Source organism: Pongo abelii, chromosome 7 (assembly GCF_028885655.2).
Source record: "Pongo abelii isolate AG06213 chromosome 7, NHGRI_mPonAbe1-v2.0_pri, whole genome shotgun sequence".
NCBI lineage: Eukaryota > Metazoa > Chordata > Mammalia > Primates > Hominidae > Pongo > Pongo abelii.
This window is the reverse complement of record NC_071992.2, coordinates 118195451-118209443: the sequence shown is the minus strand read 5'-3', so window position 1 is coordinate 118209443 and position 13993 is coordinate 118195451. Positions and strand designations below refer to the sequence as shown.

At 39.7% G+C, this 13993-nt stretch overlaps 1 protein-coding gene across 1 annotated transcript in view; it reads left to right on the top strand.

Moving 5' to 3' along the window:
• RRM2B (ribonucleotide reductase regulatory TP53 inducible subunit M2B) overlaps nucleotides 1–13993 on the top strand; it is a 36062-nt gene that overhangs the window by 5656 nt on the left and 16413 nt on the right. Inside the window, 4 exon segments of the mRNA NM_001132472.1 lie at nucleotides 2663–2818; nucleotides 8922–9038; nucleotides 9932–10065; nucleotides 10806–10900. Of these exon segments, the coding sequence (NP_001125944.1) occupies nucleotides 2663–2818; nucleotides 8922–9038; nucleotides 9932–10065; nucleotides 10806–10900 (502 nt within the window).

Sequence of the window (13993 nt, the reverse complement as noted above, 5' to 3'; positions counted from 1 at the left end):
TTTAGGTTTCATCTCCTCCCGTTGTCCCCCACTGCCATCAAGTCCAGACTTAGAAAATTACTTCTAGTTCTTCAAAAATGTCACATACCATCATATCTTTTTTTTTTTTTTTTTTGAGATGGAGTCTTGCTCTGTCGTCAGGCTTGAGTGCAGTGGTGTGATCTCAGCTCACTGCAACCTCTGCCTTCCGGATTCAAGTGATTCTCCTGCCTCAGCCTCCCGAGTAGCTAGGACTACAGGCACGTGCCACCACACCCAGCTAATTTTTGTATTTTTAGTAGTGACAGGGTTTCACCATGTTGGCTAGGATGGTCTCTATCTCTTGACCTTATGATCCGCCCGCCTCGGCCTCCCAAAGTGCTGAGATTACAGGCATGAGCCACCACGCCTGGCCCATCATATCTTTTTTCACATTGTTTTTTTCTTCTAAAATATGGGTTCTTAGATTAGGTCCACAGAGGGTACTCTGGAGAGCCTAGAGTTTCAAGATGCATGAACTTTCTGAAATTGTATTCAAATGTATGTTTGTGCACATATCTAAGCATTATGAAATAATGTGTCATCTTTAGCCCAGCTCAAAGGTTGATGTTGGTTAACCTCCTTCTCTTCACATTGCAAAATCCTTTGTAATACACTCCTAATCCAGCTTCTCCTCTTAATAGTCTACAGGTTATCAGGATAGAACAGGAGAATGTGTATACAAATGTGACTTTCATTCTGACTTAAAGGTACTAGTCTTTGGCAGATCAGTTATTTATCATCATTTAAAAACTTCATTCATCATCAGGGCATTTGGTGCTGAAGCGTGACTACTTGTGATGTCCTTCCCAACTTTCAGTAACAAAAGTATGGAAGTTCCCAACTTTCATACTTTGAGTATATCCCAAATTTCAGTAACAAAAATAGCAAAGGCCAGGAGTTTGAGACCAGCCTGGGCAACATAGCATGACCCCCATCTCTACAAAAAATTTAAAAATTATCCAGGCGTGGTGATGTGTGCACATAGTCCTAGCTACTTGGGAGGCTGAGACAGGAGGATCGCTTGAGCACAGGAGTTTGAGACTGCAGTGATCTATGATCACACTGCTCTGATCTATGCACTCTAGCCTGGGTGATGGAGCAAGACCCAGTCTTAAAAAAAAATTGCTCAAATATTTGTGGAATGAGTACCAACTAAGTGCCAGGTACTGTGCTTAGCACAAGGGATTCTACAAGGGTGAAAATGGTTTTTACTTTCAAGAAGCACAGGAAACTATAGACAACAGGGAATTAAATTGCAGTGAGCTATGTACTTATATCTGGAACCTAACCCAGGCCTTTGGGGTGATGTGAAGAGGGGAAAATGTGATTGATTTTAGTGGTTATTGGGTCGTCTCACTGATGTATCGTGGTCCTATGTTAAATTAAAATTTTCTAAAGGTACCTAGAAATCTGAGTACAGTAAGAAGAGAAATTAGCAGCCCATTTACTTAGCTAACATGCTTGACACGATACTAAGCTCTGGGAACATCACAACAAATAAAAATTGGTTCCTCTTCTCCAGGGCTTAAGTGCTGTATCTGAGGAGGCCCACACCTTTAAACAAGTAGTTAAAATCAAGACCATCTGTACTGTGATGGCAGTAGGCATAAAGCACGCAAGCCCCCCTGTATTTGCATAGCCTTATACTTGTATTTTAGGCTTTCTTCTTGCTAAGCCTTAGCCTCCTCTGCTATAACACTTGCTTTGGTGAAGTGACAAATGGGTGGACGCTGGAGTAAGGAACATAACGCATAATGGGCCTGTCACAGTAGAGAGAGAGACAGTTTTGGTTAGGAGTCTAGAATTTGTATGTGTTCTAATCCTGGTTTATACGTGTTTAGCTTATTTCTGTGTCCTTTGTTTATACTCATTCTCACACATGTGCGACTCTTCTGATTCTCTTCTGATGTTCCCGCTATTTTAAAAATATATGCATGGCACCATTTGCTCTTAGAGTGCAGTCATGTTTTGAAGCAGTGTGAATACAGGTACGTGTTTCTCACTTTATTCACAAAGCTTTGAGACAGCCCACAGTGAGATCATATGCAGTAATGTTAAAATGTAAATAGCAGTAACAAATTGGAGTATCAGAAGGTTAAGATGAACAAAGGTTAAGTTGTAGGTAATGAGTTTTCAGATAAGTATTATAGTATTTCAGTGAAGAGTAGGAAGAAAAAACATTAAAGTAGCTTATACCAGTAGCTTATTCATTCCAGCAATCTATATCAGAGAGGCTCTAAAGGGACATTTTGTTCACAAACTTAGAAATTTGCCCACGATGATGACATTTATGGGTCTAGCTTTGTACTTATCCTCAAACTAGCAATAATTACAATAATTTTTGAGTGCTTACTATATACCAGGCTTTGTTTAAAGCACTTTTAATTATCAGAATAAACCTATGAGGCAGGAATTATTTTACAGCTGAGGAGACTGAGGGTTAGAGAAGTTAAGCAGTTTCCTGTGGTCACACACGCACTTCCTAACAGTATTAGTCAGCTACCAGGTAACAGTAAGGATTCAACCCAGGCAGACAGGCTCTCAAACCAATGCTGTCTCCCTGACTTCCCTAGATGTATGTTTAGGTATGAATAAAGAAGAAATGTCTATATAAAAGGCGTCTTTGTACTTTATTTTTCAGAGATCATCTTCAGATACCAACGAAAATGAAATAAAGTCAAATGAAGAGCCACTCCTAAGAAAGAGTTCTCGCCGGTTTGTCATCTTTCCAATCCAGTACCCTGATATTTGGAAAATGTATAAACAGGCACAGGCTTCCTTCTGGACAGCAGAAGAGGTACGTGGCATTGCCTCCATGAGCATTCATGTCCTATAGTGCAGTGTTCCTTCTTGTTTTACAGGATATTGAAAAACTTTTTAACGTATACATTGAAGGAGATCAGTTGTAGAAGATAAGTTTTGGAATTACTGAGACTAAATATGATGTTCTCAATGTTTTAGTTTAGATTACTATCTATAAACAAGTTTTCTGCTGCAACAATGGCATCTAATTCTGCCAGATTTTTATTTCCAATATATTAGAACATTTTTTTTTCTTTTTTTTTTTTTTTTTTTGAGACAGAGTCTCACTCTGTCACCCAGGCTAGAGTGCAGTGGCGCGATCTCAGCTCACTGCAAACTCCACCTCCCAGGTTCAAGCGATTCTCCTGCCTCAGCTTCCCGAGTAGTTGGGATTACAGGTGCCAGCCACCACACCCAGCTAATTTTTGTATTTTTAGTAGAGATGGGGTTTCACCATGTTGGCCAGGCTGGTCTCAAACTCCTGACCTTGTGATCCACTTGCCTCAGCCTCCCAAAGTGCTGGGATTACAGGCATGAGCCACCATGCCCGGCCAACATTTTCTATTTTTAAACAGACTTTTAGTTTGATATGGCCAAGTAAGACTTGTCTAACTAGTCTTATAAGGTCAGCAGAATAAGTAAAATTGCAGCTGTAGTCAAAAAATGAGTGAAAGCTGTAGCAACTCTGCTTTCAATTGAGAGATTTATCTGATTGTACAAAATGAGCCGCTGCATGAAGAGTTTGATCCTCTAGGCTGTGGACTCACTCCCGAGTCAGCCAGGTGGAACTCACAGTGCTGCTCCCAATTTGGCTCTGCCCTCAGCTACATCAAACGTGACAGAGTTGCCACTAATAGATTAACTGTAGTATGCTTTTTGTTAATTCCACTTGGGAGATCAGTTGAACACGGCAAACTAGAAAATATTTGCTGGTTGGTAAGGACAATGGTCATGAAAATGATTGCCCTGTAGTCTAACTGAACAAATAGTTATTGTCTTGATCTTTAAATATGATGGGTGATACCTGTACAGCACTCTTGTTCTGTATATGTTTGTATATGTGTCTCTATAGATAGATGTATCTATTTGGATAGATAGATTTGAATCTATTTATTTTTCAAGAAATTAATTCTATAAATGTTAAACACATGCTGTTAAGAATGCAGGCTATGGGGTCAGACTGCCTAGGTACAAATCCTGTACCACTACTTACTAGCTATGGAACTGGGAAAGTTACTTAACCTCTCTGTATATCCTCATCAGTAAATTAGGCTAATTGTACTTGGCTATTTGGGTTGTTATGAGGATTTATGAGATGTTTAAAATGGTAGTTGACACTTAGTAAGCACTAAATAAATGTAAACTATTATTTTATGCACAGAAGGGGGAAAATTTAACCTAGAAATCAGAAGGCACCAGTGTTTGAAGCTTCTATTACACTGATTTTACCCACTTACCCATCTTTGTTATATTGTAGTGTTATATTGTCAACATCTTTGTTATATTATAGTTGACATATAGAGCAAAAAACCAAACCACACAAAAACAAACACCCAATATTTTCATACGTGGTCATAATGCTCGACACACCTGACTGTCCCTAACTGTCTGTGGTTTTTAGAAAGTTTTTTTGTTAGATACGGTTCAGAGAACAAGTGGAATACACAGGTGGCTTTTTCATTCATTATGTTAAAAAGGTACTTAGGATTCTTAGGATTCTTGAAATTCATTTGGAAATTAACTTGCATCTTTTAGCAAAGGTAATATATGACCTGTAACAAAGCAACACTAATTTTTAAAAACTGAAATCTGCAGTTGGTACGTGTTTTGTAGCTAATTATAGGAAGATTCAAATACATATTTTGAAGATAAATCACATTTTTAGTTCCACGTATTTTTCATTTACAAATTATGTAAGTTACCATTTAGTCAGCTTAAATGGTTGAGCTTAATTCTTAAATATGGCTGATCAACAGAAACCCTGATCAAAAGACAAAAGTCTCGGGTTTAGGACTTTTTTCTTTAAAGCCACTCAGGCAATTATAATAACTGTCTAGTTTGGAATCAGTATTTAAATGATGAAATTGAGAATTTGCTTAAATAAGAAAAAGCTAGGCAGGAAGGGAATATTTCCAATGTAGTGTAAATAAAATTTACAAGACCTTTGAAACTGAGTGTTCAAAGAGATAATTTTAATATTTAAAAGGAAACATCTTACAATATTAACATTTAATATCAAATATATAATATATAAGAGGTTGGACATGGTGGCTCACACCTGTAATCCAAGCACTTTGGGAGGCTAAGGTGGGCAGATCACTTGAGGTCAGGAGTTTGAGACCAACCTGGACAACATGGTAAAACCCTGTCTCTACTAAAAATACAAAAATTAGCTAGGTGTGGCAGCAGGTGCCTGTAATCCCAGCTACTCGGGAGGTTGAGGCAGGAGAATCGCTTGAGCCCAGGTAGCAGAGGCTGCAGTGAGCCAAGATCATGCCACTGTATTCCAGCCTGGGCAACAGAGTGAGACTGTCTCCAAAAAAAAAACCTGAGGAGTTATAATATATATGAATGAAGAAGATGTCCTTCAGTTAAACCTGAGTTGAGCTTTTAATAGAACAGAACTTGATTTTTAGGTTGCATATTTTAAAAGATGAAGACAAATATTTCCTCCACCCTGTTCCGTTGTATTCCCAGTGCTTAGCACAGTGTCAGGTGTGCAGTAAGTGCTCAGCAAACACTTAAAGAATAAATTAGTGGGAAAAAGGATTTGGAAAATAGCATGTGATTAAAAGGTTCGACATTAGTCCTTTTTGGAAAGGTCAAAGAGATTGAGGCTTGAGGCTTTGTGGGTTTTGTTGTTGTTGTTGTTGTTGTTGTTTTGTTTTTGAGACAGAGTTGCGCTCTGTTGCCAGGCTGGAGTGCAGTGGCACGATCTTGGCTCACTGCAACCTCCACCTCCCGGGTTCAAGCGATTCTCCTGCCTCAGCCTCCCTTGTAGCTGGGACTACAGGCATGCGCCACCATGCCTAGCTAATTTTGTATTTTTAGTAGAGACAGGGTTTCACTATGTTGACCAGGATGGTCTTAATCTGTTGACCTCGTGATCCACTCACCTCGGCCTCCTAAAGTGCTGGGATTACAGGCGTAAGCTACCGTGCCCAGCCGAGGCTTTGTTAGAGTAAATAAAAGACAGGCAAAAGACAAGGACAATTACATATTTCAACTGTTTATGAAGTTAATTATGAAAAATATTTAAAATATTTTTTCTGACAAAATTGAAGCAGGATAGTTTCTCTGATCCCTTCGTGGGTGGGAACTGGAATGTGCACGCTGGAGCTAGCTGGCGCTTTGTCGCTGGCAGGGGCAAACTCCACTCACTTGAACCCATTGCGCTCAGCCCCTTGAGGGAGGGAGCATGCAGGTGAGCAGGTGCAGGAGCTTGGGTGAGTTCTTTTGGGCACCGGCAGGAGCAAAACTCCATGCAGGCCTCATGGCAGTATCTGTGGGGAGTACCCACAACCCTTGAAGCTCCAGAAGGCATGTGTTATGGTTAACTCTCTTTTAGCTTTTGCTGTCCGCAGATGGCTTAAGTTTTAACAGCTCAGTGGGCCCTCTGCCTTTTCACATGGCAGTTGGTCTCCACCAGTGAGGGCAGAGGGTCAGTGTGACAGCCTTTAGCATCCACACCTGTGGCACCCACGCTCTTGTTCAGCATCCAGGAAAAATCAGATCACATGAACAAATCGAAGGGTGGTGAATACAGAGGATTTTATTGCCAATGAAAGTGGCTCTCAGTGGGAAGAGGAGCTGGAAAGGGGATGGAGTGGAAAAATAATCTTTTCCTGGAGTCTGTCTGGCCGTCCCCGGCTGACTCCTCTCCAAAGGAATGCTGTCAAGCTGTCCCTCTGAAGTTAAGCTGCTTCTCTCTGACGTCCAACCATAGTCTCTGACATCCAGCTGCTTCTCCTCTTCTCCTCTCCTCTTCTCTGCTGGTAGAGCCTGTGGTTTTTATGGGCACAGGGTGGGGGAGCGGGGCCATGGGTGGTTTTGGAAAAGGCAACATTCGAGTGGGAAAACAGGAATACATGTTTGGGCTGCATTTCCAGGATTGAGGGTGGAGTCCTCGCTGGGGACCACCTTCTTCTGCCCAGAATTTCCCTGCTTCCTGTCCCTATCAAAATGATGTCTACATATGCTGTGTGATGGTATTTGGAGGTGGAGCCTTGGGAGGTAATTAGGTCATGTGGGTGGAGCCCTCATGAATAGGATTAGTGCCGTTATAAGAAGAGACATGAGAGATACGATCTCTCTCTCTCTGCTATGTCAGGATACAGCAAGAAGGTGGCCATCTGTGTATCAGGAAGAGGGCCATCACCGATAACCCAACCATGCTGACATCCTGATCTTGGGCTTTCAGCTTCCAGAAATGTTAAAAAAATAAAAATAAAAATATGCTGTTTAAGCAACCCAGTCAATGGTAATTTGTTATAGCCCCCAGAACTGAATAAGAGAAGGTACATTTAAAGACAATTTTTGGCTGGGTGCAGTGGCTCAGGCCTGTACTCCCAGCACTTTGGGAGGCTGAGGCGGGCAGATCACTTGAGCTCAGGAGTTCAAGACCAGCCTGGGCAACATGGCAAAACCTTGTCACTACCAAAAATACAAAAAATTAGCCAGGCATGGTTTTGTGTCCCTGTGGTCCTACCTGTGCCTCTGGAGGCTGAGGTGGGAGGATTGCTTGAGCCTAGGAGGCAGAGATTGCAGTGAGCTGAGACTGTGTCACTGCACTCCAGACTGAGTGACAGAGTGAAACCCCATCTCAAAAGTTAAAAAAATAGACAATTTTTAAATTGTAGGTTTCACCAAATTCTAAAGTACATCTCCCTTAATTCCAAAGACTTAATTCTAATGAACATTTTCAAAAATATTTCCATTCCCAATGGAGGCCACACCTATGTATAAACTGCTTTAAAAACCAGGTTGTTGGCCACCTGTGGTGGCTCACACCTGTAATCCCAACACTTTGAGAGGCCGAGGTAGGAGGATTGCTTGAGGCCAGGAGATTGAGACCAGCCTGGGCAACATAGTGAGACCCCATCTCTTTAAAAAAACAAAACAAGGCCAGGCGTGGTGGCTTATGCCTGTAATCCCAGCACTTTGGGAGGCTGAGGCGAACAGATCATGAGGTCAAGAGATTGAGACCATCCTGGCCAACATGGTGAAACTCCGTCTCTACTAAAAAATACAAATAACTAGCTGGGCATGGTGGCGCCTGCCTGTAGTCCCAGCTATTTGGGAGGCTGAGGCAGGAGGATCGGTTGAACCTGGGAGGTGAAGGTTGCAGCGAGCCAAGATCATGCCACTGCACTCCAGCCTGGCAACAGAGCGAGACTTCGTCTCAAAACAAAACTCAGGTTGTTACCTGCCTGGCATTACTTCTGGATATAAAAGTAGACTGATTACCTGGCAGTAAAGTAGCAGCTACAGTTGGTTAATAGGTGCCTAATTATCTAACACCATAGCAAATATTATATAAAATATTAAAGCAATGACTGTTGAGATTCATTAGTTTATTCACTTCAGTGCCTTCTTGACTAGTGTTTACTCTCCCCCCCCCCTTTTAGCCCTTCTTTCATTTGCTCCAGTGCCACTAGATTATGTTAATTTGAATATTTTTAAAGTACATCCTGGCCAGCTTCTTAATTAGCCAGAAAATTCGATTCCATTGTAATTTTTTAAAGATAAATTTTATTGTGTATGTTTAAGGTATATGACATGATGTTATAAGATACATATATATAATAAAATGGTTACCATTATGTAACAAGTTAACATTTCCTTTGCCTCACATAGTTTAGCTGTTCCCCCTCCCCCACCAAGAGTAGCTATAATCTACTCATTTAACAAAAATCCTGAATATAATACACTTATTAACATAATGTTTTTTTTTAATTTCTTTGCAATGCTAACATCTTTCTTTTTCCATAGTTTTACTGGTAGTGGGATATTCCTACTTAACAATAAAAGTTAGTTTCCCAAACACGTGAGAAGAACTTAACTCCAAATTAAAATTTTTGAAAATCTTTTTATTCCAGGTCGACTTATCAAAGGATCTCCCTCACTGGAACAAGCTTAAAGCAGATGAGAAGTACTTCATCTCTCACATCTTAGCCTTTTTTGCAGCCAGTGATGGAATTGTAAATGAAAATTTGGTAAGATTTTTGCTTGATTTAACTTTTGTTCTCCTTTAGCAGTTAAATGATGATAATGTCAGTAAGATTATTGAATTGAGCCAGAGACAAGATGTCTAAAAAATGAACTAGATGAAGCTTAACTCTTTAAATGTTTTTCTGATGAATTGCTTATCCTTTGACCAGCAAACTATTATTAAATCAAGCATAAATGATACCAATCAAAACTATTTACAGTGCATTAACATGAGTTTGATTTTTACCCTCAGATAGTAAGCTTAATAGAGAACCTGCACCTTAATAACCTTTGGAGCTCTGTAATAGAACACTGGGTTCTGGCTCCCCATTTTAAAACTTGATTATGGTTTATCAGGAGGCATAATTTCTTTTTAAAAAGAATTAGATAGGCTGGGTACAGTGGCTCATACCTGTAATCCCAGCACTTTGGGAGGCTGAGGTGGGCGGATCACGAGGTCAAGAGATTGAGACCATCCTGGCCAACATGGTGAAAACCCATTTCTACTACAAATACAAAAATTAGCTGGGCGTGTTGGCGCATGCCTGTAGCCCCAGCTATCTGGGAGGCTGAAGCAGGAGAATTTCTTGAACCTGGGAGGCAGAGGTTGCAGTGAGCCAAGATGGCACCACTGTACTCCAGCCTGGTGACAGAGCAAGACTCCATCTCAAAAAAAAAAAAAAAAAAAGAATATACTATGCAAATAATTTACCATGGAGAATTGATGGATAAACAGTACTGCCTAGGATACTGCTTAAAATAATCCATAAGGTCTTTCTGACCTGTTTGTTACATGACAGGCAGTTTTTAAGTCATAACGCTGATGTCCAGATTCTGATTTGCAGTGTTTAATGAGAGCCTATAGAACTGGATATATCTGTTTCCCTTATCTTCTTAGGTGGAGCGCTTTAGTCAGGAGGTGCAGGTTCCAGAGGCTCGCTGTTTCTATGGCTTTCAAATTCTCATAGAGAATGTTCACTCAGAGATGTACAGTTTGCTGATAGACACTTACATCAGAGATCCCAAGAAAAGGTATTGTTGGCATTTTATTTACAAGATATTGCTTACAGCTTGGTTATGTTCAGATCAGAATTTATTCCAAAACTCAATGTTAAGGAAAGATTATTCAAGTATGGAAGTTTCTGAGCATAATATTTTCTGTTGCTTAGTAATGTATTGGGTTTAAAAAAAAAAACTTTTTATAGAACCAGTTAACCTTTAGATATTTTATCTTTAAGAACGTTCAGTAGCATCTTCTGTTTAGAAATTGAATACTCAAATTTAGCTGGTTTTATATGAGACCAGATTCAAACCAATAATTTGAGTTTTATTTCTGTTTTATGGACATGTAAAAATGTGTAAAACCTACAGATCTGATAGCATACCATAGAGTTACAATTATTATCTCTGATTAAGTTTAGTCCAATTAGGAAAAACAAGTGAGGCCAGGCGTGGTGGCTCATGGCTGTAATCCCAGCACCTTGGGGGGCCAAGGCAGGCGAATCACGAGGTCAGGAGATTGAGACCATCCTGGCTAACATGGTGAAACCCCGTCTCTACTAAAAATACTAGCCGGGCATGGTGGCGGGCACCTGTAGTCCCAACTACTGGGGAGGCTGAGGCAGGAGAATGGCGTGAACCCGGGAGGTGGGGCTTGCAATGACCCGAGATCGTGCCACTGCACTCCAGCCTGGGCGACAGAGCGAGACTCTGTCTCAAAAAAAAAGAAAAACAAGTGAATAACTTTGCTGTTCATTCTTTTGTTTTTACAGGGAATTTTTATTTAATGCAATTGAAACCATGCCCTATGTTAAGAAAAAAGCAGATTGGGCCTTGCGATGGATAGCAGATAGAAAATCTACTTTTGGTATGTGGCTCTAATTTATGTATGATCAGATTTGCCTCAGGATATGACAGTATTTTATGTGGTGTGACTATCCAGTACGAATCAAAGTTACAGCATGGAAAAGGAGTACAAATGTCTCAAATGCACCTTTACCAAAATAATTATTCCTAATAATTAATTAGAAAGTGGTGGTAAAATAAAGCTGTTACCTATTCTACCTAATAAGTTGGAAGTTGAAAAGTTAAGATGTTAGTGGGTAATTACAGTTAAACAGGAGTCAGTCACATAGCAATAACAAGAGTATTATAGCAATTCACAGTTTGTACCTGGCTTTTAAGTTTATTTTAGGAATTTTTTTTTTTTTTTTTTTTTTTGAGACAGAGTCTCGCTCTGTCACCCAGGCTGGAGTGTGGTGGCGTGATCCTGGCTCACTGCAACTGTTGCCTCCCAAGTTCAAGCAATTATCCCTACCTCAGCCTCCCGAGTAGCTGGGATTACAGGCACCTGCCACCACGCTCAGCTTATTTTTGTATTTTTTAATAGAGATGGGGGTTTCGCCATGTTGGCCAGGCTAGTCTTGCACTCTTGATCTCAGGTGATCCACCCACCTTGGCCTCCCAAAGTGCTGGGATTGCAGGCATGAGCCACTGTGCCTGGCCTATTTTAGAAATTTAAAGCAAGTGAAATCTTAACATTTTTCAGGAAACAAATATATCTAGTTTCTCAAAAACCAAAGATTAGTTTAATCAACTAGGACAAAAACAATTTGTAATAACAGGCTTATTTTTCATAGGTAAGCTAAATGCAAACACCCTTCTGACTGAGTTGAGATCCCATAGCATTTTTTTAAGGAAGTGTATCATATTATGTCTTATACATAGTAGTTGCTCAATAAATATTTACTAAATTTAATTAAAATATATATTTCATTTGGATAGCTCTAAGTACCCATCTCATGCTTATCTATTTTTAATTGGTGTTCTTTACTTTCTGGTTTTATTCATTATGTGAGGAAGCAAGTCTCAGAATTTTTGGTCTCAGGCCCCTTTGTACTCTTAAAAATTATTGAGTGCTCCAAAGTGCCTTTATTTGGATAGGTTATAGGTATTGATATTTTTGCATTAGAAATTAACATTGAGATAATTTAAAAATATTTATTAGTGCATTCTAAGATAGCAATAATCAACCCATTATATTTTAATACAGATAACACTTTTATATAAGTTTCTATATTTTCCAAAAAAAAGAATAGCATGCTTTTAAATTTCTATAAATCTTTTAAATGTCTGACTTAATAGAAAACAGTTGGAGTACCATATCTGCCTTTGCATTCGATTTGTTGCAGTGTATATGTATGTAGTATATGCCTCATTTAAATATGTATTATAGTTACAAAAGGGAGGAATATTTTATTTAGCTTTTCAGATTATTATGGATATGTCATGTAACCTCTAGAAAATACCATTGTAAAGTATGAGAGACTGGTAGTTAAAAAAATAAATAATGCCTTAATGTTATTATGAAAATAGTTTTGACCTCACAGGTCTCCTGGGTCTGTGGATCTCTCAGGGACTCTTGGACCACACTGAAGAACCAGTGATATAGTGCGTATATGGGCCAGCATGTAGTATACCAGGGATGAAGCAGATATGTTTGCCTCCTTGCCTTCAGTTCATTTCAAGAATGAGAAAAGCAGCCAGGCATGGTGGCTCACGCCTGTAATCCCAGTGCTTTGGGAGACTGAGACAGGATGATCACTTGAGGCCAGCAGTTGAAGACCAGTCTGGGCAACAAAGCAAGACCCCCATCTCTACAACAAATTTAAAAACTAGCCAGGTGTGGTGGCATGCACCTGTATACCCTGCTACTTGGGAGGCTGAGAGAGGAGGACCACTTAATCCCAGGTGTTTGAGACTACAGTGAGCTATGATCCACTGTGCTCCAGTCTGGGTGACAGAGCAAGACCCAGACTCTTAAAAAAAAAAAAAAATTTAAATAGGAATGAGAAAAGCACTGGTTCTCAATATATGTAAAAGTCATCTGGAGAATTTGTGGAAAAACTCTTAAGAATCCTGCCAAAACTGATGTAGGAGACCCAGGTGGGACTGAGGAATCTGCATTTTGTATTCAGCTGATTCCCTCACAAGGAGCTTCAGAAACATTTTGGGAAATGCTGGCTTTAGAGAAAAAAGAAGGGAAAGAGGCAGAGTGTTCCATATACGCTGAAAATATTAGTATGGATAGGTAGTGATGAAAAATGATGGATAGGTAGTGATGAAAAATGATGAGCAGGCCCACAGAAAGCATGTATTTCATGAACTACCCAAGAAGGACAACCTAGAAATAGAGAAAACAGAGAAGGCTGGCAGTCACCATGTAACTACATGAGGACTCCAGCTAGATTCTCCATATTGCTTAATCTCAAGGGAAACTCCATTTCAGGTTCTAATTTAGGGTCTCTGAGGAAAGAACATGTTCTAAAACTGTGGAGGGGAGTTGAATGGGTGTAGGGTGGAACAGGGAAAGAGGAAAGAGTGAAGAGTGCATTGGTGGCTCTCTTTTTTGGGAGTGGAGCTAAAAGACAGTAACATGGAAATATTGCCTTGCTTTGCTGCACACTGCTACTTTCCTTTAACCAGCTGAGGAAGTGCTGTTTGAACTGATTGGGCTACCTGCACCGTTAGTAGCTCTAAGTTGAAAAGGGCAGCTCTTTCATCTGGCTTAGGGTTTTGCCTAACATTTTTGGTGACCTTCTTAGTGCCTTTTGCACTAAGATCCAGCGTAGCAACTATACTTTCCTTATATCCAGACTCTTACAAGCCTTTATTTTTAGCTAAAGAGAAACTAAGAATATTTCTTTAAAAATTATTAGTTTGGAAGTTTATGTTATAAGAAGATTCAATTCCTATAGAGCAAAAATTTTCCTAATTATATATCTGCATAGATTTTTAAAAATTGAGACATCCTGTTTAATTTTTAAAATATCTTTAAAGAACTTTAAAACAAATATACAGATTAAAACTTAATATAGGTAATGAAATTTCATTTCAAGCCTCAAAAAATATTAGCTACACAATCTTAGTACATTGCCATCATAGAGGTCAGCTGTATCTT